At 39.4% G+C, this 23206-nt stretch overlaps 1 protein-coding gene across 20 annotated transcripts in view; it reads left to right on the forward strand.

Annotated features, from left to right (window-relative positions):
* The window catches only part of LOC133657258 (neurexin-1a-like), a 623384-nt gene that overhangs the window by 347822 nt on the left and 252356 nt on the right, over positions 1-23206 (forward strand). For 4 of the 20 annotated variants that reach the window (XM_062058376.1, XM_062058377.1, XM_062058378.1 and 1 more), the window contains exon 1: positions 16305-16877. The exons of the other annotated variants lie outside the window; for them this stretch is intronic. In XM_062058376.1, the coding sequence (XP_061914360.1) occupies positions 16631-16877 (247 nt within the window). In that variant the 5' untranslated portion in view covers positions 16305-16630. Of the gene's footprint in view, positions 1-16304; positions 16878-23206 lie in introns of those variants that run through there. 20 annotated transcript variants of the gene reach the window in all.

Genomic DNA, 23206 nt, shown 5'->3' on the forward strand with positions numbered 1-23206 from the left:
TCGTCAGAGTTTAGCTGCTAAACCAACTTTGTACTGGCCAATGTTGACAACAAGTCAATATTGTAAAATAATGCGGACAAAAAAAATACAGGCATATTTTTCTTTTGTAGACATCGTTACAGGCGGGAATGCATGAAACGAGAAGGAATGATGGGAGGCTGCATGCAGTAGCGTTGAGGAGCGTGTACTAGGATGCCCACATAAGTACGTACAACACACTATGACATCAGAGTGTGCCCACTATTAAAAAAAAGGCCTGCAAAACACAGCGTTAAGAGTTATCCAAAACTGCGTGCAAGTTCATGCCAGATTGAATGAGCCTTATGATTTGACGCTTTGGCATTTAAACATTTATGAGTCAGAAAAGAGGAAAATCATCATACATTCCCTTTAAAGGGCATCTCGTAAATTGCAATAAGCTAGCTACAGCTGCCCTCCAAATTATCATAATTATTATTATTGTAAATTCTATATATTTGCAAAGAGTATAAACGTGCAGTACTTTATAAGATATCATCTTTTAGCAGTGTGATAAAACATTGTTGTGCCCTATTAATTTTTGATAAATACAACAAATATTTAGCATACGTATTAAGTATTACAAACAATAATACACAGTTATTTTTGGCTGATTAAGAAGCAAAACATGTTTGCACACAACTTATGATACCATGACATAGCCATCCATCCATCCATCCATTTTCTTCCGCTTATCAGAGGTCGGGTTGCGCGGGCAGCAGCCTAAGCAGATAAGCCCAGACTTCCCTCTTCCCAGCCACTTGGTCCAGCTCCTCCCGGGGGATCCAGAGGCATTCCCAGGCCAGCCGGGAGACATAGTCTTCCCATCATGTCCTGGGTCTTCCCCGTGGCCTCCTACCGGTCGGACGTGCCCGAATCACCTCCCTAGGGAGGCAATCGGGTGGCATCCTGACCTGATGCCTGAACCACCTCATCTGGCTCCTGTCGACGTGGAGGAGCAGCTGTTTTACTTTGAGCTCCTCCCAGATGACAGAGCTTCTCACCCTATCTCTAATGCTAGGTTCACACCAACGGCGCTTTGACGGCGCTTTAAAGCGGCATGCAAAGCGGCATGCAAAGCGGCATGCAAAGCGGCATGCAAAGCGTAACAAAGCCTGATTAAAGCGTGAGGGTCGTAATGAATCGTGGGAAAGCTTGTAGTGAAGCGGGACATGCGGCAAGTTCGCCAAAATTTTTTAAAAAAAAATTAAAAATTTGGCGCTCTGTCAAGGATGGAATAAAGCGCAGAGAGCGTATCAAAGCCTGACAAAGCCTGACAAAGCTCAGCAAAGCTTGACTCAAAGCGTAGGAAAGCTTAACAGATCTTGGTTCAAAGCGCAGACCCCAGTCTACAACTACAAATAGGAAGTGACTGTGATATTGACTAGTGACATTGAATATAACAAAAAAAGAAGAGGAATTGAAAAAATAAATGAACATAAAACATAATAAACATAATATAACGAAAAAAAAGAGAAATTGAAAAAATAAATGAATATAAAACATAATAAATAATAAATAATAAAAATAATACAACGAAAAAAGAAGAGAAATTGAAAAAATAAATGAATTTAAACACAATAAATAATAAACATAATATAACGAAAAAAAGAGAGAAATTTAAAAAATAAATGAATATAAAACATAATAAATAATAAATAATAAACATAATGTAACGGAAAAAAAGAGAAATTGAAAAAATAAATGAATATAAAAAATAAAAGAAATGCCTTTTATTATTGTCAACTAGCATAAGAAATGAAAGATAGATATTTATTAAGATGACAAAGAAATAAAAGAAATGAAGGTATAAAACATAATAAATAATAAATAATAAACATAATATAACGGAAAAAAAAGAGAAATTGAAAAAATAAATGAATATTAAAAATGTGTGGAAAACAGTACACTGAGTTTTTCACATTTTTTTTAATACATTTGTTTATCATATTTCTCTTTTTTATTACATTGTGTTTTATCCTGTATATAATTTAAAAAAAGAGAAATCAAATAAATAGATAAATCTAAAAAAATGTGGGGAAAACTTAGTATACTGAGTTTTTCACTTTTTTTTCACTTATTTGTTTATCATATTTCTCTTTTTTATTACATTGTGTTTTATCCTGTATGTAATAAAACAAAAAGAGAAATCAAATAAATAGATAAATCTAAAAAAAATGTGGGGAAAACTTAGTATACTGAGTTTTTCACTTTTTTTTTACTTATTTGTTTATCATATTTCTCTTTTTTATTATACTATGTGTGCGCACGCAATTTATTCATCAAATTCACAAAATAATAATCACAACATCTTCCAAATTGCACATAATTACATAACAATATCACATTTCAAAGTCATTATTACAAATTAATGTTCATAATGTTCATGACACATTAATTCCAATGCACAACAGAGCTTGATAATCGTGTCAGAGCCTGATTTAAAGCGTCAGGATCGCATCAAAGCGTAATAAAGTTCAATAAAGCCTAATAAAACGTATCAAAGCGTGATTTAAAGCGTATCAAAGCGGGATCAAAGCGGCATCAAATCGTGAGGAATGGTAATTCGTCCCACCAAAGCGGCAACTAATTCGTATCAGAGCGTATCAAAGCATAACATTACTTCGGAGATCGGGATATTCGTGGAAAAATGGACAAAAATGACGGCGATTTGTTCGTCGCTTTAAAGCGCGGCAAGCGCCGTTGGTGTGAACCAGGCATAAGGGAGAGCCCCAACATCCGCCTGAGGAAACTAATTTCGGCCGCCTGTACCCGTGGTCCTGTCCTTTCGGTCATAACGCAAAGCTCTCAAGGTGAGGATGGGAACGTAGATCGACCGGTAAATTGAGAGCTTTGCCTTCCGGCTCAGCTCCTTCTTCACCACAATGGATCGATACAGCGTCCGCATTACTGAAGACGCCGCACCGATCCGCCTGTCGATCTCACGATCCACTCTTCCCTCACTCGTGAACAAGACCCTGAGGTACTTGAACTCCACACTCCACATGGGGCAAGATCTCCTCCCCAACTCGGAGATGGCACTCCACCCTGAGAACCATGGACTCGGACTTGGAGGTGCTAATGTCCATCCCGGTTGCTTCACACTCGGCTGTGAACCGATCCAGTGAGAGATGAAGATCCTGGCCAGATGAAGCCATCAGGACCACATCATCTGCAAAAAGCAGAAACCTAATCCAACAGCCACCAAACCGGATCACCTCAACGCCCTGACTGCGCCTAGAAATTATGTCCATAAAAGTTATGAACAGAATCGGTGACAAAGGGCAGCCTTGGCGGAGTCCAACTCTCACTGGAAACGTGTCCGACTTACTGCCGGCGATGCGGACCAAGCTCGGACACTGATCATACAGGGAGCGGACCACCACAATCACACAGTCCGATACCCCATACTCTCTGACCATGACATATCCTTTGTGTTAAACACTGAATATAACAAATGTGTGTGTTATTGGAAAAAATAATTAATTAATCACACTGCAGTTTTATTTTTCTGCTTGAAATAATGCGTTAGTTTCCCCAGATTGTTGGAACTGGGCTTATAACAACAAAGTAACACCTGGCTTGTCCTGTAGCACACACAATAAACACGCAACTCATTTTGAAATTGCCCCCTCGTCTTGCCGCACTTAAATGACGACAACATTCACCTCAGCTTTTGCGTTCTTGGAGTAAAATAACAACTTATTTTGCTTTTTCCACCGTTGATGGAAGTAATTTGATTTGAATATGAAATGCAATCGAATTGGAATTGAAGGGCAGCACTAATACTGCTGCCTGATTAAACTATATGTCTGAAGGAGACTCTTATGGAATACGCATTGGATCCTCTTGTCAGTGGCTGTACTCAAAAGAGCTTTATTTTGAATGATAGGTTGATTGGCAACACTAAAATTGGCCCTAGTGTGTGAATGTGAGTGTGAATGTTGTCTGTCTATCTGTGTTGGCCCTGCGATGAGGTGGCGACTTGTCCAGGGTGTACCCCGCCTTCCGCCCGATTGTAGCTGAGATAGGCTCCAGCGCCCCCGCGACCCCGAAAGGAATAAGCGGTAGAAAATGGATGGATGGATGGATGTTGAAACCAAAGTCAAACTCATTTTACAACTGTAAGCCATTTCACAGAGAATGGCGTAATTTTATTTTAGGTTACCCAATACGTTCCCCTCCTCTTCAAGTCCACCCTTTGTTCTGCTGAATGGGAGCATCGCCGTGCTGTTCTTTAACAAAGAAACTGCGGACTCCTCAAAGGGAGAACAGGCGGTCCGTCCTTGACCTGTTTAGGATTATGCACTCTGCGAAGAGAAGTAACGGACTTGACTTGCAGTGGAGACGGACAGACTGAGACAGACTGACAGACCACAGTGCCCAGCTGCATCTTGGGAACTGTCAGAGGAGATGGAGAGGAAGCCTCCAGAAAGCTGAGGACCTATGACCCCTATCTTTCTCACTGACAGTCAGGATTTAGTCTATGCATTTGCAGACACATCCCCTGCTCACATACATACCGACACACACACATCACTACATATGGATTTATTGATGCAGACATCCAGACATAACCTTTATTTGCATTTATGTGCAAAGTTTTCTCTTGAGCTTTGATTTGTTAACATTGGTCTCAAAACAATTTATGGAAATTATTAACACGGCATCGCTCATGTATCACAGGAGGAAGTATGCTGGCAGTTATCACATCAGCCATTTTCATCCTAGGACACTCTATAGTGAAAAAAGCGACATGAGCCAATTTGAAATGTAAACGATTTAGGGCCTGATCTCCTGAGATCCAAATGTCAAGTGCTAAACAGCATTTGCAAACTATACACTGCAAAAAGTCAGTGTTCAAAAACAAGGAAAACAAATACAAAAATTAGGGGTATTTTATTTGAACTAAGCAAAATTATCTGCCAATAGAACAAGAAAATTTGGCTTGTCAAGACTTTCCAAAACAAGTAAAATTAGCTAACTTCAATGAACCCAAAAATACCTTAAAATAAGTATATTCTCACTAATTACAAGTGCACTTTTCTTGGTAGAAAACAAATGCTAGTGCCATTATCTTGACATGATATGTGCTCAGCATTACATTTCTTGAAACCAGCAAACTTATACTAAAAACTAATTGATTGTTCTTAATGGAAAGGCAACAAAGCAACCGCTTGTTACTCTCGGGGTCTACGAGCCGCTCAGGTAAATCGTATTGTCTAAAAATGCATTTTTCCATCGATAACATGACATCATTGTGCGAAGTGCGTGCTCTTTCAGTCAATTAGTGCGCATATATACAGCCCGGCCCCCAGCCAAATTTTTTTTAATTGTAATTTTAAAGAATTTATCTGAATGTGCATGAACTATTTCTGTTCAAAATTGTTTGAAATGTCACATGTTAAATGTTTAAATATTAACTGTCCGTTTACTGTACTGTGCCAACTGTACTACTATATGAGTATGTGTTTTCTATTGTTTCATTGAAAATAAAACAGCAAAGTCCATTTGGGCATCATCTGTTTTAATTATGAGACACAATTGTGTCAAAGTCCTGATTTTTTTATTTCATGCTTGAAATAAGAAATTATTACTTAAAAAAAGTAGTTTTATACTTGTGAAGTTGATGACACAGCTTTGCAACAGTTGATATTCTCGTTCCAAGCATGTTTTACTCAATATAGGTCATAAAATCTCAGCTACAAGCTGCAATATCTTACTGAGATAATTTAGGACCAAAACCCTTAAAACAAGTTAAACACTTTGACATAAAATCTGCTTAGTGGGAAGAAATATCTTATCAGACAGAAAATAAGCAAATATCACCCTTATTTTGAGATACGTATTCTTACTTAGATATCAGCTTTTGCAGTGTAAAATTGCATGTACCATTAGTGGGCGTTTTGCTTGTGATCTACTAAGACGGTGCAGGTGATGCAGGCTGCCATATTTAAATGAAGATGTTGCGTGTACTTATAACAGGCTTTCACCACAGAGACACAATCATTTGCTACACATCACAGACATGTGCCACTTTTTATGGGCATTTTAGAGGCAGTGCTGTGGTGCATCTACAACTAAACCACTTTTTTATAATCGCGCGCCAAAGGTGTGCTCATGGGAGAGGCTGCGGCACTAACTGTGAATGTGAAGAAGAATATGCAAGAAAATGCATATAGTAAAAAGTTGATCACATAGTAGATATTAGTGTTGTCCCGATACCAATATTTTGGTACCGCTACCAAAATTATTTCGATACTTTTTGGTACTTTTCTAAATAAAGGGGACCACAAAAAATTGCGTTATTGGCTTTATTTTAACAACAAATCTTAGGGTACATTAAACATATGTTTCTTATTGCAAGTTTGTTCTTAAATAAAATAGTGAACATACAAGGCAACTTGTCTTTTATTAGTAAGTAAGAAAACAAAGGTTCCTAATTAAGCTGCTGACATATGCAGTAACATATTGTGTCATTTTCCATTCTATTATTTTGTCAAAATTATTAAGGACAAATGGTAGAAAATGAATTATTAATCTACTTGTTCATTTACTGTTAATATCTGTTTATTTTCTCTTTTAACATGTTCTATCTACACTTCTGTTAAAATATAATAATCACTTATTCTTCTGTTGTTTGATACTTTACATTAGTTTTGGATGATACCACAGATTTGGGTATCAATCCGATACCAAGTCGTTACAAGATCCTACATTGGTCATATTCAAAGTCCTCATATTTCATGAGTTTATAAACATAATATACTTTTCAGAGGCGGTATAGTACCGAATATGATTAATTAGTATCGCGGTACTATACTAATACCGGTATACCGTACAACCCTAGTAGACATGTTAATTTTTTCTTCATAAAAAAACCCAACAACATATAAAAAAACACCAGCAGACACAAAAAGACATCAATTAAATATTTTTTAATCCGCCCCTTAAGTCAGCCAGCAGCTATGAAATTATAAAATGAGGGCCATATTTGGCCCTACAGTCAAAAAGTTTGGACACCCCTGCGTTAAATGGATTGCACTAACTTATTCTGCTCACTAAAGAGTAAATGGTAAATGGGTTATACCTGTATAGTGTTTTTCTACCTACATAGTACTCAAAGCACTTTGACACTATTTCCACATTCACCTATTCACACACTGATGACGGGAGCTGCCATGCAAAGCCCTAACCACGACCCATCAGGAGCAAGGGTGAAGTGTCTTGCTCAAGGACAAAACGGAATTCGAACCAGGAACCCTCAGGTTGCTGGTACGGCCGCTCCATCAACCGAGCCACGCCGTGCACACGTTTAGTAATGGTAGAAAACAAGTCGACAGTTAAGAAGCATAAGTAAGCATGGCCGTGGCAAGACTTGAAACATCATCACAATTCAAAGCTGAAGTTGTTGAGGGACTTTGGCTTCAAATGAAAGAAGGAACTAATCAGCTGGACAAAATGTCTGCAGTTTGCAAACTGTTTTTCGCTCCAGTAATTTGTTAAGGGAACATTTCCAACTTGCAAACTCATCAAACGGGACTCCAATTGCAAATATATTGGAAATACTGTAGACCATTTGAAATAGATTATTTTCAGCTGAATTTGTCAGAAGAAAGATCACTACATTACATACATAAAACTTAACTGCATTTGGTATTTTTCAGTGAATTATGAAAAATAGTACATTAGTCTATATCAGTGTTGTCCAGATACCAATATTTTGGTACTGGTACCGCTACCAAATTTCGGTACATTTCTAAATAAATGGGACCACAAAAAATTGCTTTATTGGCTGTATTTTAACAAAAAAATCTGACGGTACATTAAACATATGTTTCTTATTGCAAGTGTGTCCTTAAATAAAATAGTGAACATTCTAGACAACTTGTCTTTTATTAGTAAGTAAGCAAACAAAGGCTCCTAATTTAGTCTGCTGACATATGCAGTAACATATTGTGTCATTTTCCCTTCTATTATTTTGTCAACATTATTAAGGACAAGGGGTAGAAAATGAATTATTAATCTATTTGTTTATTTCCTGTTAATATCTGCTTACTTTCTCTTTTAGCATGTTCTATCAACACTTCCGTTAAAATGTAATAATCACTTATTCTTCTGTTGTTTGGATGCTTTACAATAGTTTTAGGTGATTTTACACAATTTGGTAGCAGTCTAATACCAAGTAGTTACAGGATCATATTCGTCATAAGTTAAGTTCTCCTGTGTCCAACATATTTCCTCAGTTTATAAACATAATATAAATACAAAAAAAACGAAAAAGATGTGATGCCAAAAAATATCGATGTAATCATAGTAGTATCGACTAGGTACGCTCCTGTACTTGGTATCATTACAGTGGATGTCAGGTGCATATCCACCAATGGCGTTTGTTTACATTTTGACGCGGACCGGTACTTTTTACAGGCGGTATAGTACTGAATATAATTCATTAGCATCGCGGTACTATACTGATACCGGTATACTGTACAACCCAAGTCTATATCATAATATAGTGTAATGATGTATCTGTCAGGTTCAAACACTGATGACATATATTAAACAGACAAGAAGCAAGGAATCATGCAGAGACAGAGTTCAATTTGGCTCAATGAGGAGAGACGTTTGGGATTGCACGCTCAGTTACAATCTCCCACCACGCTCCGAGCTAACAGTCCCACGCGCTCCTCTATTTATTTGGGAGGTCCCTGGTTATATCACTGAGGCCGCCTCTAAAAGGAGTGGCCAGACATTTCTTGCAAAGCATCTTCCAGTACGCACAATACGTGACGGAATGTGCTGGGGGCCTTGTGATTGCCTTGTCTTTGCTTCGTCTGCGTGCTGTCCTCTTATCTTCGTTGAGGTCCTTGAAGTCCTTGGCTGTTAGTGGGCTAAGACAAACAAAATATCTGCGACGAGGCAACCCCTAATATGCCGTAGCTGATAACAAGTTTTGTCCTTGCACAGACAGAAAAAGTACAGCTTGAGCACAAAAGCTAATAACTATAGCAACGGACTTTAAGCATAAGAGTTGTGTGATAACTTACACATAATTATTCTAACAGTATCATACCGTGAATTTTTTCCGATTTATCTATCTATTTCTAGCTATTATGATGTTCATGTGACGATGTCGCATCTCAGCTGTTGGGCGTGATCCTAGGATGCAGAGAAGGTAGGCGATGTGCAAGCAAGAGGTCCCTTGATGAGGGACCAGACAGAAGAAAATGTACACTGGTCGAGCAGGAACTCAGAAAGCAACCCAACACTGGCATACAGAAGATAATGTGTAACTAAATAGAACTAATTAACAATGAGAAACAGGTGTGCTGGCAAAACAAGGAACACGAGGTAAAGCTGCTGCAAAACACAGGGACTAAACAGGAAATTCTACCAAAGCAAGAGCAACAGGACAGGAAATGATACTAGACACAGGAAATTAAAGAACAAAGTCCAAACTCTGTGATCATGACAGTCCACTGTTCAAAGCTCACAGTATATTGCGGAATGGATGTACACAAAAAAATGTACATGTGCCGAAGTGTTAAAACATATAGTTGTTTTTAAAACCTTGCTAATTTACCAAGTTCGTTGAACGTCTTACTGTAAATAAACGCTGGGAATATACGCTTCTGTCTCATATGTTTCAAATCTATTTGTATTCTTTAAACTCTGTGTCTCTGTCCAAATACTTGTGGATACAATTGTTTATCAGAATCAAAACCAGCATACTTAATGTTGACATTTAATTCAACGATGATAGATTCCATTAAATGTCTGTGCTCTGCAATTTGCATATTTGCTTTGGTAGCGGTAAATATGCATTATGTTCGATTAGGGACTGTTTCCCCCCCCCCATCTTAAGTGTTATTGTTCATGCGACGCTGACGGCATGCCTTATGAACAGTGTGTCGCTCACCACATGAATTTAACGGAACCGCTTAGCTTTACCAAAGCCTTAAAATCTGCTGATAGTTGAGCTTGTGTGTATGCACAACATGTTTTGCAACTGACATTCTGCAACTGTTTGAATGCAGGACATTGACAACAGATGTGGAAGGTTTTTAATTTATCTTTTTCCTAATTTATGTCGGCAGTTTAAGCTTCAGTGAGGTACATGAAAATTAGAACTGGACGAGCTAATAGCCGTTTGATCTCCAGAGGGCAGAGGTAAGAAGATTCACTGTAAAGACATTTTAATAGAGAGACAACGTGACCTCTGTACAGCTTGTGTGTTTGGCACTAATCATCTTTACAGACCAGAGATACCTAAAGCGAGGCCCGCTGAGTGAAAAATGACAGGTTATATTATTATTTATTTAAACTCATATTCGGGCCACTTTATAATGAATATGTCGGCATGTATTTGTAAAAAAATATATATATATATATATATATATATATATATATATATATATATATATATATATATATATATATTTTTTTTTTTAACACCAAATTATTTAGGGGGGCTTAAGAACATTTTAGGGGGGCTTGACAACGCCAATGCTCATAGTCATTCACATTGACGTCCCACTGGGGTGAGTTTTTCCTTGCCCGTATGTGGGCTCTGTACCGAGGATGTCGCTGTGGCTTGTGCAGCCCTTTGAGACACTTGTGATTTAGGGCTATATAAATAAACATTGATTGATTGATTGATTGATTTGCAAATCTTTTTCAACCTATATTCAATTGAATGGACTGCAAAGACAAGATATTTAACGTTCAAACTGGTAAACTGTGTTATTTTTTGCAAATATTAGCTCATTTGGAATTTGATGCCTGCAACATGTTTCAAAAAAGTTGGCATAAGTGGCAAAAAATACTGAGAAAGTTGAGGAATGCTCATCAAACACTTATTTGGAACATCCCACAGGTGAGCAGGCTAATTGAGAACAGGTGGGTGCCATGATTGGGTATAAAAGCAGCTTCCATGAAATGCTCAGTCATTCACAAACAAAGATGGGGCAAGGGTCACCATTTTGTGAACAAATGCGTGAGCAAATTGTCAAACAGTTTAAGAACAACATTTCTCAATGACTTATTGCAAGGAATTTAGGGATTTCACCATGAGGTCTGTAATATCATCAAAAGGTTCAGAGAATCTGCAAGTACTCGGCAAAGCCAAAAACCAACATTGAATGCCTGTGACCTTGGATCCCTCAGGCGGTACTGCATCAATAAGCAACATCAGTGTGTAAAGGATGTCACCACATGGGCTCAGGAACACTTCAGAAAACCAGTAACTATAGTTTGTCGCTACATCTGTAAGTGCAAGTTAAAACTCTACTGCACAAAGCGAAAGCCATTTATCAACAACACCCAGAAACACTGCCGGCTTCGCCGGGCCCGAGCTCCTCCAAGATGGACTGATGAAAAGTGGAAAAGTGTTCTGTGGTCTGACGAGTCCACATTTCAAAGTGTTTTTGGAAACTGTGGACGTCGTGTCCTCCAGATCATAGACGAAAAGAACCACCTGGACTGTTATAGACGCAAAGTTCAAAAGCCAGCATCTGTGATGGTATAGGGGTGTATTAGTCCCCAAGGCATGGGTAACTTAAGCATCTGTGAAGGCACCATTAATGCTGAAAGGTACATACAGGTTTTGGAGCAACACATGTTGCTGTCCAGGCAACATATTTTTCATGGACTCCCCTGCTTATTTCAGCAAGACAATGCGAAGTCACATTCTGCACGTGTTACAACAGTGTGGCTTCGTAGTAAAATAGTGCCGGTACTAGACTGGCCTGCCTATAGTCCAGACTTGTCTCCCATTGAAAATGTGTGACACATTATGAAGCGTAAAATACCACAACGAAGACCCCGAACTGTTGAACTACTTAAGCTGTACATCAAGCAAGAATGGGAAATAATTCCACCTGAAAAGCTTCAAAAATTGGTCTCCTCAGTTCACAAATGTTTACGGAGTGCTGTTAAAAGCAAAGGCCATGTAACACAGCCGTAAAAATGCCCCTGTGCCAACTTTTTTGCAATACGTTGCTGCCATCATATTCTAAGTTAATGATTAATTGCAAAACAAAATTAAGTTTACCAGTTCCAACATTGTGTATATTGTCTTTTCAGTATTACCCATTGAATATAAGTTTAAAATGATTTGCAAATCATCGTATTCTGTTTTTATTTACGATTTATGGAATGTGCCAACTTCTCTGGTTTTGGGTTTTGTACATATACTAGGCCTAAAAAAACAACAACAAATCTGCAACAGAGGGAAGCCACAAACTTCGAAGCATGATGTAGGGAATAGATGAAATATAGTCACATGTCTAATGCTAATAACATGTCACGATTACACTTTTGTCTTTTCTCTGACGAGCCACAGCGAATCAATCGCATGAATTGTTTTGGCTTAGTTCTTACACCAGATGCCAATTGCGTGTTAACACTACAATTGTTATTTTACAAATGAACACATAAATCAACAAACAATTTAAGTAACAGCACTGAAGAAAATAAACTTAAAGTTTATTTGGAAGAACGACTAACACAAATAGGTAACCAAATACATGTCTAAAGGATTTCAATGATTATATTCTATAGTAAAGTCTAACATTAGGAAGCAGGGATGAGCAACAAATGCTGTTTGTTTAGTGTTGGAGGTAGTTCAAAATAAATATTTACAACATAACGATGGAATCAGAGGATTGTGATACATTTTATTGTTATATTTTCCTTCATACAGTTGATTTCCTCGGGATACAAATGGCCTCTATGTTAATTTCTCAAAATTGTTGGGAAATGCATTTGAGGCCGACCAACATCGTAGCCTTAAATGTCCTTTTGTGCCTCAATGATGTACAGCAGAATGTTATCTTCAGACCCAAACCATAGACACATACTGTAAATGTATAATAGTGTTTACATTATCTACATTATTGAGGCATTTAAAAGCTGCACACGGTGCTCCGTGCTCCCCTTCCAGATGTTTGCAGCTCAACATATGTTGCTGTGCCGCACACAGCTGTGTCACTGCATCACACAGCAGGTACACCTACTTATAATGCCTGACTTGGTGTTCGTGCTTTAGCTGCTCCGAGTCAGTGGTGGTGCATCGTAAATTAGGCTACACCTGCCTAAAGAACGGTGTTCATCATGTTTCATTAGGTCCGTTTTCACCCTCGATTGCTATAATAAACAAGAGTGGTTGTTTTTCAACACTAGTAGGTTTAAGTGCATGCCCTTCTGCAACATGTTTCTATATGTGCAACTGAATTGACTTAATGAATGTTTCTAGTAGGAGTTAGAACAGGGGTGTCAAACGTACGGCCCGCAAATAGGTTTTATCCGGTCCACGGCATGAGTTTGCCAAGTATAAAAAATAACCTGAAATGTTTGAATGAAAGAAACTGCTGTTCTAAATGTGTCCACTGAATGTGGCAATAGCAATTATTTGTATCTTTGTAGATGATGTTACATATGTAAAAAATAAACCACATGTTAGTGCACCAGTAGAGGAAAATGATCAAACTACATAAATAACATATTGTAATTTGATTTTGATGTATTTTTTTTATCTTGATAGATTGAAAATGAACACCAATGAGTTGACAGATGAACATTATCACATAATTTATTCAGAAAATATAAATATTGACAAATAAAGATAGAATACTATTAACCGCAACATGTAAGTGTAAAAAAACCCAACAACATTATGATTTGTACATTTTCAGAATTTGCTTGTTCTATTTTTAAACAAAGAAAAGGATCTGAAGTTGTCTTTATTTTTACGTTATCGTGCCGGGATTTTACCAGTCCGGCCGACTTGGGAGTACATTTTTCTCCATGTGGCCTCCGATCTAAAACGAGTGACACCCCTGGGTTAGAATGACATTTATTCAATCTCTTCCTAAATCATTGCATCAGCATGGTGCACTTTTGTTAACAGACACAATTATTATCATTCATATTGTTTTTACTCTCATAGGAAGCATTACACAGTCACATATAGACTTTCTATGTTTTCCACCTCATTATGTAACTCTCCATGGCTTATATCTGCACATTTTGGGGGACATATGCTGTACTTACAAACTCAAAGCACTGCATTCATAGGAGACATTATTTGTTTTCAAATGAAAACAAAGAGAGGTGCTTCAGGCTCCCCTCAGTCCAAAACATATTTGCTAACACAAAAAAAGGAGGCAAAACACAACAGGAGATCTGACAACTTTGCTCAGTTAAATGTGTGGTTTCGTATAGTTTTTGAGTTTGCTATTCTGCAGCTGTAACATACAGTTTTCAATGTGCTATCCATATTTGTGTTTTGTGTTTTTTTGTTTTTTTGTATCTGTGCCCCACACAGCAGCATCCATTCACTTTACATACCCACCACTAGGGGGCACACAGTAACTAATGATAAACCTGATTAGAGCGTCGCCACAGGGATGATGTCATTAACTTTAAATGCTGCATAACACAGCATTCCCACTAAGCACACATTATAAACATTGGAATGATGCTCAAGTGGGCACCACAGTGTCACACCAATACGTGCTTTTTTTTTGTTAGTGTTTTCATTATTTATCTTTGGCAAACAGCTATGTTGACATTCCTAATTGGGCTTAGTAAAGGAAATTGAAAAGTGCAAATGAATTCTGCATGATGCTATGGATTTTCAGCTAGGTCACAAAACATTTATGCAGCACTGCTTTACACAAGCACACGTCAGGTAAAATACTGATGAATATTGGTTCCAGTTTTGCAAAAGTGCACAAAAAGAGATATTTCTTTGTCAAGTTGGTTTTCTTCGAGCATGAATTCCAAAACTCTATGCCAATAGAATGTTTTTTCTTTTGCTCTACCTTTGCTTTCCAGGGGGGGGGGAGGGGGGATGGCCAGTGTGTAAACAATGGCGGACACAGGCCAGGGTGAGTCTTGCTGACTTCCATCCAAACTTTAAACACTCGAGCATCCTGCCCAGCTGATCCAGATCGGGTTGGTCAACAAGGCTTTATGGAGCGCATGTTCTTTCCAGTTCAGAAACACATGGCGTGCTCTGTGGCTGCCATTTGGGGACCCTCTTGTTTGTCAAGGGGTCCTATATTATCTGACAAACGCTGACCTCGGCTTTACACCATATGGATGCTTACAATTTGCTTCCAATACTTAGATTCAAGGGGAATGACTTAGACTTAGAGACCTAGACTTCCTTTTATTGTCATTCAAATTTGAACTTCACAGTACAGACAAAACAACATTTTGTTGCATTAGCTCGTTGTAGTGCAGGATAAAAGAGCAATAAGGTGCAGATATAAATAAATAAATTACTGTACAGATAAATATATTGCACTTTTGCATATGCATCCACGTTTATGGATGCATGTTATATTGTCTTTATATTCCAGCGAGTTAATCCGTTTTGAAGGGGGAATTGAGGGGATTATTATGATGCGTTTAAGAGTCTTATGGCCTGAGGGAAGAAGCTGTTACAGAACCTGGAGTTTCTGCTACGGAGGCTGTGGAACTTCTTTGTAGAGTCTAGCAGTGAAAACAGTCCTTGGAGGGGGTGGGAGGAGTCTCTGCAGATTGTCTAAGGCCTGTTAAGAAAGTGTCTTTTTGCGATTTCCTGGACAGGAGAAAGAGGAGTCCTGATGATCTTTTCTGCCTTTCAAATAAGTTTTACTGAGAGGAAACTTTGTGTGCTTTGTACGTGGTAATACTTTCTTAAAGGAATGTTGACGTACGTGGATAAATAAAAGTGGTTGTTCCCTTCTTTTCATCATGTCCATATTGAAAGGAGAATCGGAGAGGTGTTGTGGAAAGCTCCAATTCCTGCAATACTCTCAGACTCCAGTGATTCGCTGTGTGCACGCTGCCTATTTGCATAGCCACTCTCACCTCTTGCTTCCAAGCTGGCTGCTGAGGCTCCACTCCCCTCCCTCCCGCCTGTCCTCCTCCTCCTCTTTTTCTCCTTCCCCACCTCTCTCCCTGAGTCCTCTCGCGCACATCTTCTGGAAGGGCGCTGTTGATGCTACCCGTGTTGCGAGAGTGTGTTTCCTGCCCGGGGGTTTTTCTCTCTCCCAGGTGCTGCCGTCGCTTGGTTTTTCATTGAGAGCGCACATCTCTAGATGGAAAGCGTCTGCGCTATCTGGCACACAAACCACAGGTGCACTTTTCCGACACATGCAAAAGAGACTGGGATTGTACCATGGTTTCGTTCCTCCGGACATCCTTTGAAAGCACGGGAGTAGAAGAGCGGGGACAACTATTTGATTTGCTTTACTGAAGCCTTTTACTTTGCACAAACTCTCTTTTTTCCTGGTAGGAAGATGTTACTAATTTTGTGAGGGGGTTTTGCCAATGCTGTGAGGTTGTCCTATATTCCCGCTTTTGCTTGAGATTATGTTTTCTGATACTTATTTACCTCTTCCGGTGCGGTTACGGATTTCCTAATTTAACAGACATCAGCAAGAGGCTAATTTTCACCTCCCAACACATTTGTCTCCCCCGGTGTCTGCTGTGTTCACTCACCGTGGATCTGTGCGAGAATCTCAGCACTCTCAGAATTGGCCAAGTGAGAAATATGGGGCTTTAAAGCTCACTGAAGTTCCATCTTTATTCTAAAGCCTCATCAAGCCACTCAGGAAAGATGCTTGGAGGCTGGAGGACACAGTTTACTCCCCTTGTACCTCTGGATGAGCCCCTACACCACAACTGGGCTTCACTCACCCACCTGGCTCTGTGGATCTCTGCCCTGGCTCTGGGCTGCGTGGCCGGGTCAGAACCAAGCACTGTGGAGAATCTCCACCACCTTCAAGTCTCCCATGGGAACAAACGTCAACACATTGTGCCTATTGCCATCCAAAGATCCCCTGCATCCCTAAGGGCTGGGCACAGTGAGTATTTGGACTAATCTATGCATAGCATTACTCTTCAGACCATTTAGTCATTGCTGGAAAAAAAATCAACTTCAACAAAGCCCAAATAGTACTCATGTGTGTCTTACATGCAGCTTTAAGCTTAGGTCCGTCATCCTCAGCAAAGTGTCCTCCGTGTCTCTATGTCCAAGATTAGCCATATCCCTTTCTCCAGATGCTCCACTGTGTCCAGATTAGACAGGATTAGAACATTGTGGTGCTCCATGTTGCCCAAGGGTGTTTGGAAGGGACAAACATGTATTTCTTCCAGCTCTGCAGGGCATTAAGCCTCCCCTACAGGCCAGCATTGCGCATACAGAGCTTTCTTCCCATATGGTCACATATCCTCCTGATAACCAGCGTCCTCTGCAGTGGACATTTATGTTTGGCATACCTGGGCTATTTTGTTTTATAATTGTAACCCTGACAAAGGAAAAAGACCAAGGACAAATGTCCACTGCAGAAGATGTTGGTTCTCAGGAGGATATGTAACGGAGTACTGAGAGTTTTGCCACAGACAAGGACACATGCGTTGTCGAGTGACGTCATCACTGCTGACGTACCCTAATGCAGGGGTACCCAATTCTGATGTATGCTCCAGTGTGGTGGTACCTAACTAGTCTCCATGTACCACACTTCTACAGCATAATAATGCATCCAAATGAATACATTAGTTGAAATAACTATATCTGACCATTATACTGTATAGCAGGGTTACTCAACTCAATTGTTTCCAGAAAGCTAAGGACCACAGGACCGGATTTATTCCTTCGCTATTACTGTTCTTATTTTGTATATTTCTGAGAACAAATATTCTGCACTGGAAATTTTAACTACATATGAAAATAATAGTGAATACCACTATGGCTCTTTGCTGCTTTTAAGGACCTACTGCCTAAAAGCCTTTCAAAGACCTGACAACATTCTAGTGTTTTTAGAAACATGCTACTGATGTGTTAGTCTCTTCCAAGTTGTTTTAATCAAACTCCGATGCTGGTCCGGTGTCATTCCCAGGCCAATTTTTGCCCCTGGATCCCCTAGCTCAGGGGTGTCAAACTCATTTTAGCTCAGGGGCCCCATGGAGGAAAATATGTGCACACCCGGGCCGGACTATTAAAATCATGGCATTGAAGCTAAAAAATAAAGACATCTTCAGATTGTTTTCTTTGTCTTACTTTGGCCAAAAATAGAAAAAACACATTCTGAAAATATTACAATAAAAATTGTGAAAAAAATACCCGGCAGCGCTAAGTTTAGATCCATGAAGGAAAGAAGAACGCAAAAGAATACATTTACATATGCATAAAGATGTATGTATGCATAGCTCGGTTGGTAGAGTGGCCGTGCCAGCAACTCGAGGGTTACAGGTTCGATTTCCGCTTCCGCCATCCTAGTCACTGCTGTTGTGTCCTTGGGCAAGACACTTTACCCACCTGCTCCCAGTGCCACCCACACTGGTTTAAATGCAACTTAGATATTAGGTATCACTATGTAAAATGCTTTGAGTCACTAGAGAAAAGCGCTATATAAATATCATTCACTTCACTTTACTTCACTTTTATATTATTTTTTTAATGAATTAAGTAACATTTATGACAACCTTTTTCCAAAACACAATATATATTGTGAGATATAACAGGATAATGCATACATTTATCTTTTGTTTTCAAAACGGTTACAAAAAAGTGGGACCCCAAAAATGTTATGTGGGACCCCATTTTTATCATAACATTCCTAGCGCCAACAATGATGGAGTATTGGTGCGTGCAAAACAGCAGCAGGTGGCTGTGGCCTGCGGGCCGGTTCTAATACTAATCAAATATCATCCCGGCAGCCATAGATAATTGATTTGCGGGCCGGATCTGGTCCGCGGGCCTTGACTTTGACACCCCTGCCCTAGTTTAATAGCCCGGATGTATATAACCCATTTAGACCATTATGTAGGCCCCAATATAGTATTTTGAAAGAGTTGTGGAGACTCTAATTAATGGGTCTTCGATGTTTGTTTGTTTTTTCAAAATCCAAGAGCTCCTCGGTTGTAAAGAGACAGCATTTGCCACAACTATACCACGTACACTTACTGTAACTATTATATATCCATTGATCTATCCATTTTTCTCCCGCTTACCCCTGCCGTAGTTGATATTTCAATTCTGGGCCATGTCTTCAGACTTGAACTGAATCACATCTGAGTTCACTTGCAAGTGTATCAATAACAACTAAGCTTCTTCCAAGCTACTCGTTTGTTGCACAGAAGGGCAAACTAAAGTGTTGGACCTCGGACTTCAAATTTAAATGTTCTTTATTGTAATTTTTTCAATACATGCAACACATATATGAATACCTGCTAAGTGGCCTTGTGGTTAGAGTGTCCGCCCTGAGATCGGTAGGTCGTGAGTAGGGATGTCCCATAATGGCTTGTTGCCGATATCTGATATTCCGATATTGTCCAACTCTTTAATTACTGATACCGATATCAACCGATACTGATACATACAGTCGTGGAATTAACACATTATTATGCCTAATTTGGACAACCAGGTATGGTGAAGATAAGGTCCTTTTTTTAAAAATTAATAAAATAAAATAAGATAAATAAATTAAAAACATTTTCTTGAATAAAAAAGAAAGTAAAACAATATAAAAACAGTTACATAGAAACTAGTAATTAATGAAAATGAGTAAAATTAACTGTTAAAGGTTAGTACTATTAGTGGACCAGCAGCACGCACAATCATGTGCTTATGGACTGTATCCCTTGCAGACTGTATTGATATATATTGATATATAATGTAGGAACCAGAATATTAATAACAGAAAGAAACAACCCTTTTGTGTGAATGAGTGTAAATGGGGGAGGGAGGTTTTTTGGGTTGGTGCACTAATTGTAAGTGTATCTTGTGTTTTTCATGTTGATTTAATAAAAAAACAAAACAAAAAAACAAAAAACGATACATATACCGATAATTAAAAAAAAGATACCGATAATTTCCGATATTACATTTTAAAGCATTTATCGGCCGATATTATCGGACATCTCTAGTCGTGAGTTCAAACCCCGGCCGAGTCATACCAAAGACTATAAAAATGGGACCCATTACTTCCCTGCTTGGCACTCAGCATCAAGGGTTCGAATTGGGGGTTAAATCACCAAAATGATTCCCGAGCGTGGTCACCGCTGCTGCTCAATGCTCCCCTCACCTCCCAGGGGGTGGAACAAGGGAATGGGTCAAATGCAGAGGGTAATTTCACCACATCTAGTGTGTGTGTGACTATCAGTGGCACTTTTACTTTAACTTTAACATATGAAAGAATGTTGATACCTTTTGTCTCTCACCCTGTATTCCGGAGCAATTTCCCAACTTCAGGGAGAGTATGGCCGCTTCGTCCAAGCGGGCCGCCAAACAAGTTTCAAAAACCAGAAAAGGAAATAATATTTCAAAGAGATGCCATGTTGTCTTTACAAAGTAGAAGCGCTTACAGTAAGAATGGGATTTCTATAAATTGGGGGGGGGGGGGGGGGGTGCACTCTCCACTTTAGTTGCCAGATGGCAGTAGAGTGTTGACTATCTTAAAATGTGTTTTGTGGCAATTCAAACGTTGACCACAGTGTCAGTTGCTATGTAGAGTGGCGCTTTCCATTATTTTCAGTAGACTGTATTGCAAAATGATTAACGCCCCCACCATCCTGTCACGGGGGATCTACCCAGGAGTGTGGCCGTACGAATCCCTTTCCTACTGTGCAACTACGAAATACCGATTTCCAAATTAGCAGAACCATTGCGTAATTGTCTACTAACCAAAAATCGCAAACTTGATCAGGAGCTCTTCGGAAACTCTATTAGCTATAAAATTAGCTTGTAAACTTAATTCCTCAGACTTATAAACGCACAGATGGGGCGACTCTGATAGTCAATAAAAATAAAAAAATGCATTTATTTTTAGTCTGTGGCCCGGTACCAGCTGGCACCGGTCCTCATTCTCACTATTTGGGGATCGCTGCTCCAAGGCTAGATTCTCGATAAGACGTGATGGTATTTCAAGAGTTTTATTTGACAATGGGCTTGTAAAAATCAAGATACCATATCGGCAGAAATGATCAGTGTACGCAAGTGTGGCAGGATGTTTGCCAGCCTGTCGAGAAAACGAGAGAGGCAATTAGACGATTGACCTGTCTGGAGCAGCTCTCCCCGAAGATCCCGAGGGCAGATTTCATGACCTAATATTGTAGAATGTCCTCCTCGGCCATTATGAAGAACTCGCTAACACAGGCAGTGGGGATAGGCTCTCGCAGTAATGTGATTACATTCTAGTTCGATCAGCATGTGGAGGGTACATAAAAATGAAATGGAGGACATGATGTTCAGCACGCTACCTGGCTTCAGGACAAAGCCTGCTGTTGTCTTTGCTGTGATGCAAATTGCTTAATTTTCATCAGCGTTTCCTCCTCTCAGGGGTGTCCGTTTACTGTCTGCAATTAACTCTGAACATTTTTTTTTTTTTTTAATAAAATGCTGTGCAAAAATCGTCGGTGAATTAACTTTTTCCCAGCAATCATTTAGACACTTTAAAAAGGTAACTAGAAGGACAAACACATTTAATGGTAAATGGGTTATACTTGTATAGCGCTTTTCTACCTTCAAGGTACTCAAAGCGCTTTGACACTATTTCCACATTCACCCATTCACACACACATTCACACACTGATGGCGGGAGCTGCCATGCAAGGTCCTAACCACGACCCATCATGAGCAAGGGTGAAGTGTCTTGCTCAAGGACACAACGGATGTGACGAGGTTGGTAGAAGGTGGGGATTGAACCAGGAACCCCCAGGTTGCCGGCACTGCCACTCTCCCAACCGCGCCACGCCGTCCATTAGTCATTCAGAAGTGTTTAGCTAAAATAATTTAGTGTAATTTGTTTGTCACTTTGGAACAGGGACTATTTCACTAGAGTTTGGTGATGGCATGAAAAAAAGGGGCTAATACATTACTGTTTGAGTCGCTATTGCATTAATGTGGGGGTTCTTAAACATTTTTCCGCCACGTACCTCTTCAGAAAACTCTTGACTGTCCATCATTTTCATTTTCAAGATAATGTTACTCATCTCACCATATGAAATATAACTTCACCAATTATTATGTGTGGAAGTCGCTTCCTAGCGGTCCCACTGACAGACACTTCACAGGATCCAACCTTGCAGGTTTTAACAGTTTTAATGATCATATGGGCCCTGCGATGAGGTGGCGACTTGTCCAGGGTGTACCCCGCCTTCCGCCCGATTGTAGCTGAGATAGACTCCAGCGCCCCCCGCGACCACAAAAGGGATAAGCGGTAGAAAATGGATGGATGGATGGATGATCATATGTTTTTACAACAGTTTTCTTTTCCCAGAACGTGACTTTTCAGTCACGTCCGTATCCTCTCTCCCCCTCTGCTCCCGGCCGCTTACTGTTAAAGACAACAAGATGATTAGACAACTCGTACGACCTGGGAAATCTAATCACCTGCCAGCTGTGTCTCGCCGTCAGCACTGCCACACCCCCGTCTGATGGTGCTCTGTCTTCAGCACCATGGACAGAGGCGGTGACCTTTGCTCTTGCAGGCGCGCTGGTCACACTCTCCCTCCACATTATGTATTTATTTTAATTGTTATTACTTATGGAGTAAATTGTGAATACATTGAGAACAGGAAGTGAACAAAAGTTTTAGCAACTGCTATGTAAAGGAAAATGGGTAGGATTAAATAAGCTTTGCTTATTCTTACTCCTTTTTGAACATGTTGAATAGAGACACTGGACATTGTGATGTATCATGCTGTATATTCGAAATAAACTCAAACTCAAGTCACACCATAAAGACCAACATTAAAATACAGTAGCATAGTAGGCCTAAATATTCATTAAAAACAAGGCGGAGGTTTTATTTAACAAGTATATTTAATATCTGTGGCCACTATTACATTACAAATAGTTTGAACCGTAACACTGTGTTTGAATATTTATTAAGTGATTATTTTGGCGTATCACTCGATGGAGCCCGCGTCCCACTACCACAGTTTGAAAATCCCTGCATTAAGGAACAGTACACCCACCCAATACTAATGGCTGCACCTGTCTGTTTGCCATTCTCCATTAACCGGGAAGTAGTCTGCCAACTAACAGATGGACAAACACACACATTTTCTTTTGAAGTCACTACCAAGTGACAATCTAGGACTGTGTGTATTGTAAGTATTGCTATAACAACTTTTCTAATAATAATATCATATTTATCCGATTATATTCCTTTGAAGCTGGTTAATCTGC

This window comes from Entelurus aequoreus, linkage group LG09 (genome assembly GCF_033978785.1).
Source record: "Entelurus aequoreus isolate RoL-2023_Sb linkage group LG09, RoL_Eaeq_v1.1, whole genome shotgun sequence".
Lineage (NCBI taxonomy): Eukaryota > Metazoa > Chordata > Actinopteri > Syngnathiformes > Syngnathidae > Entelurus > Entelurus aequoreus.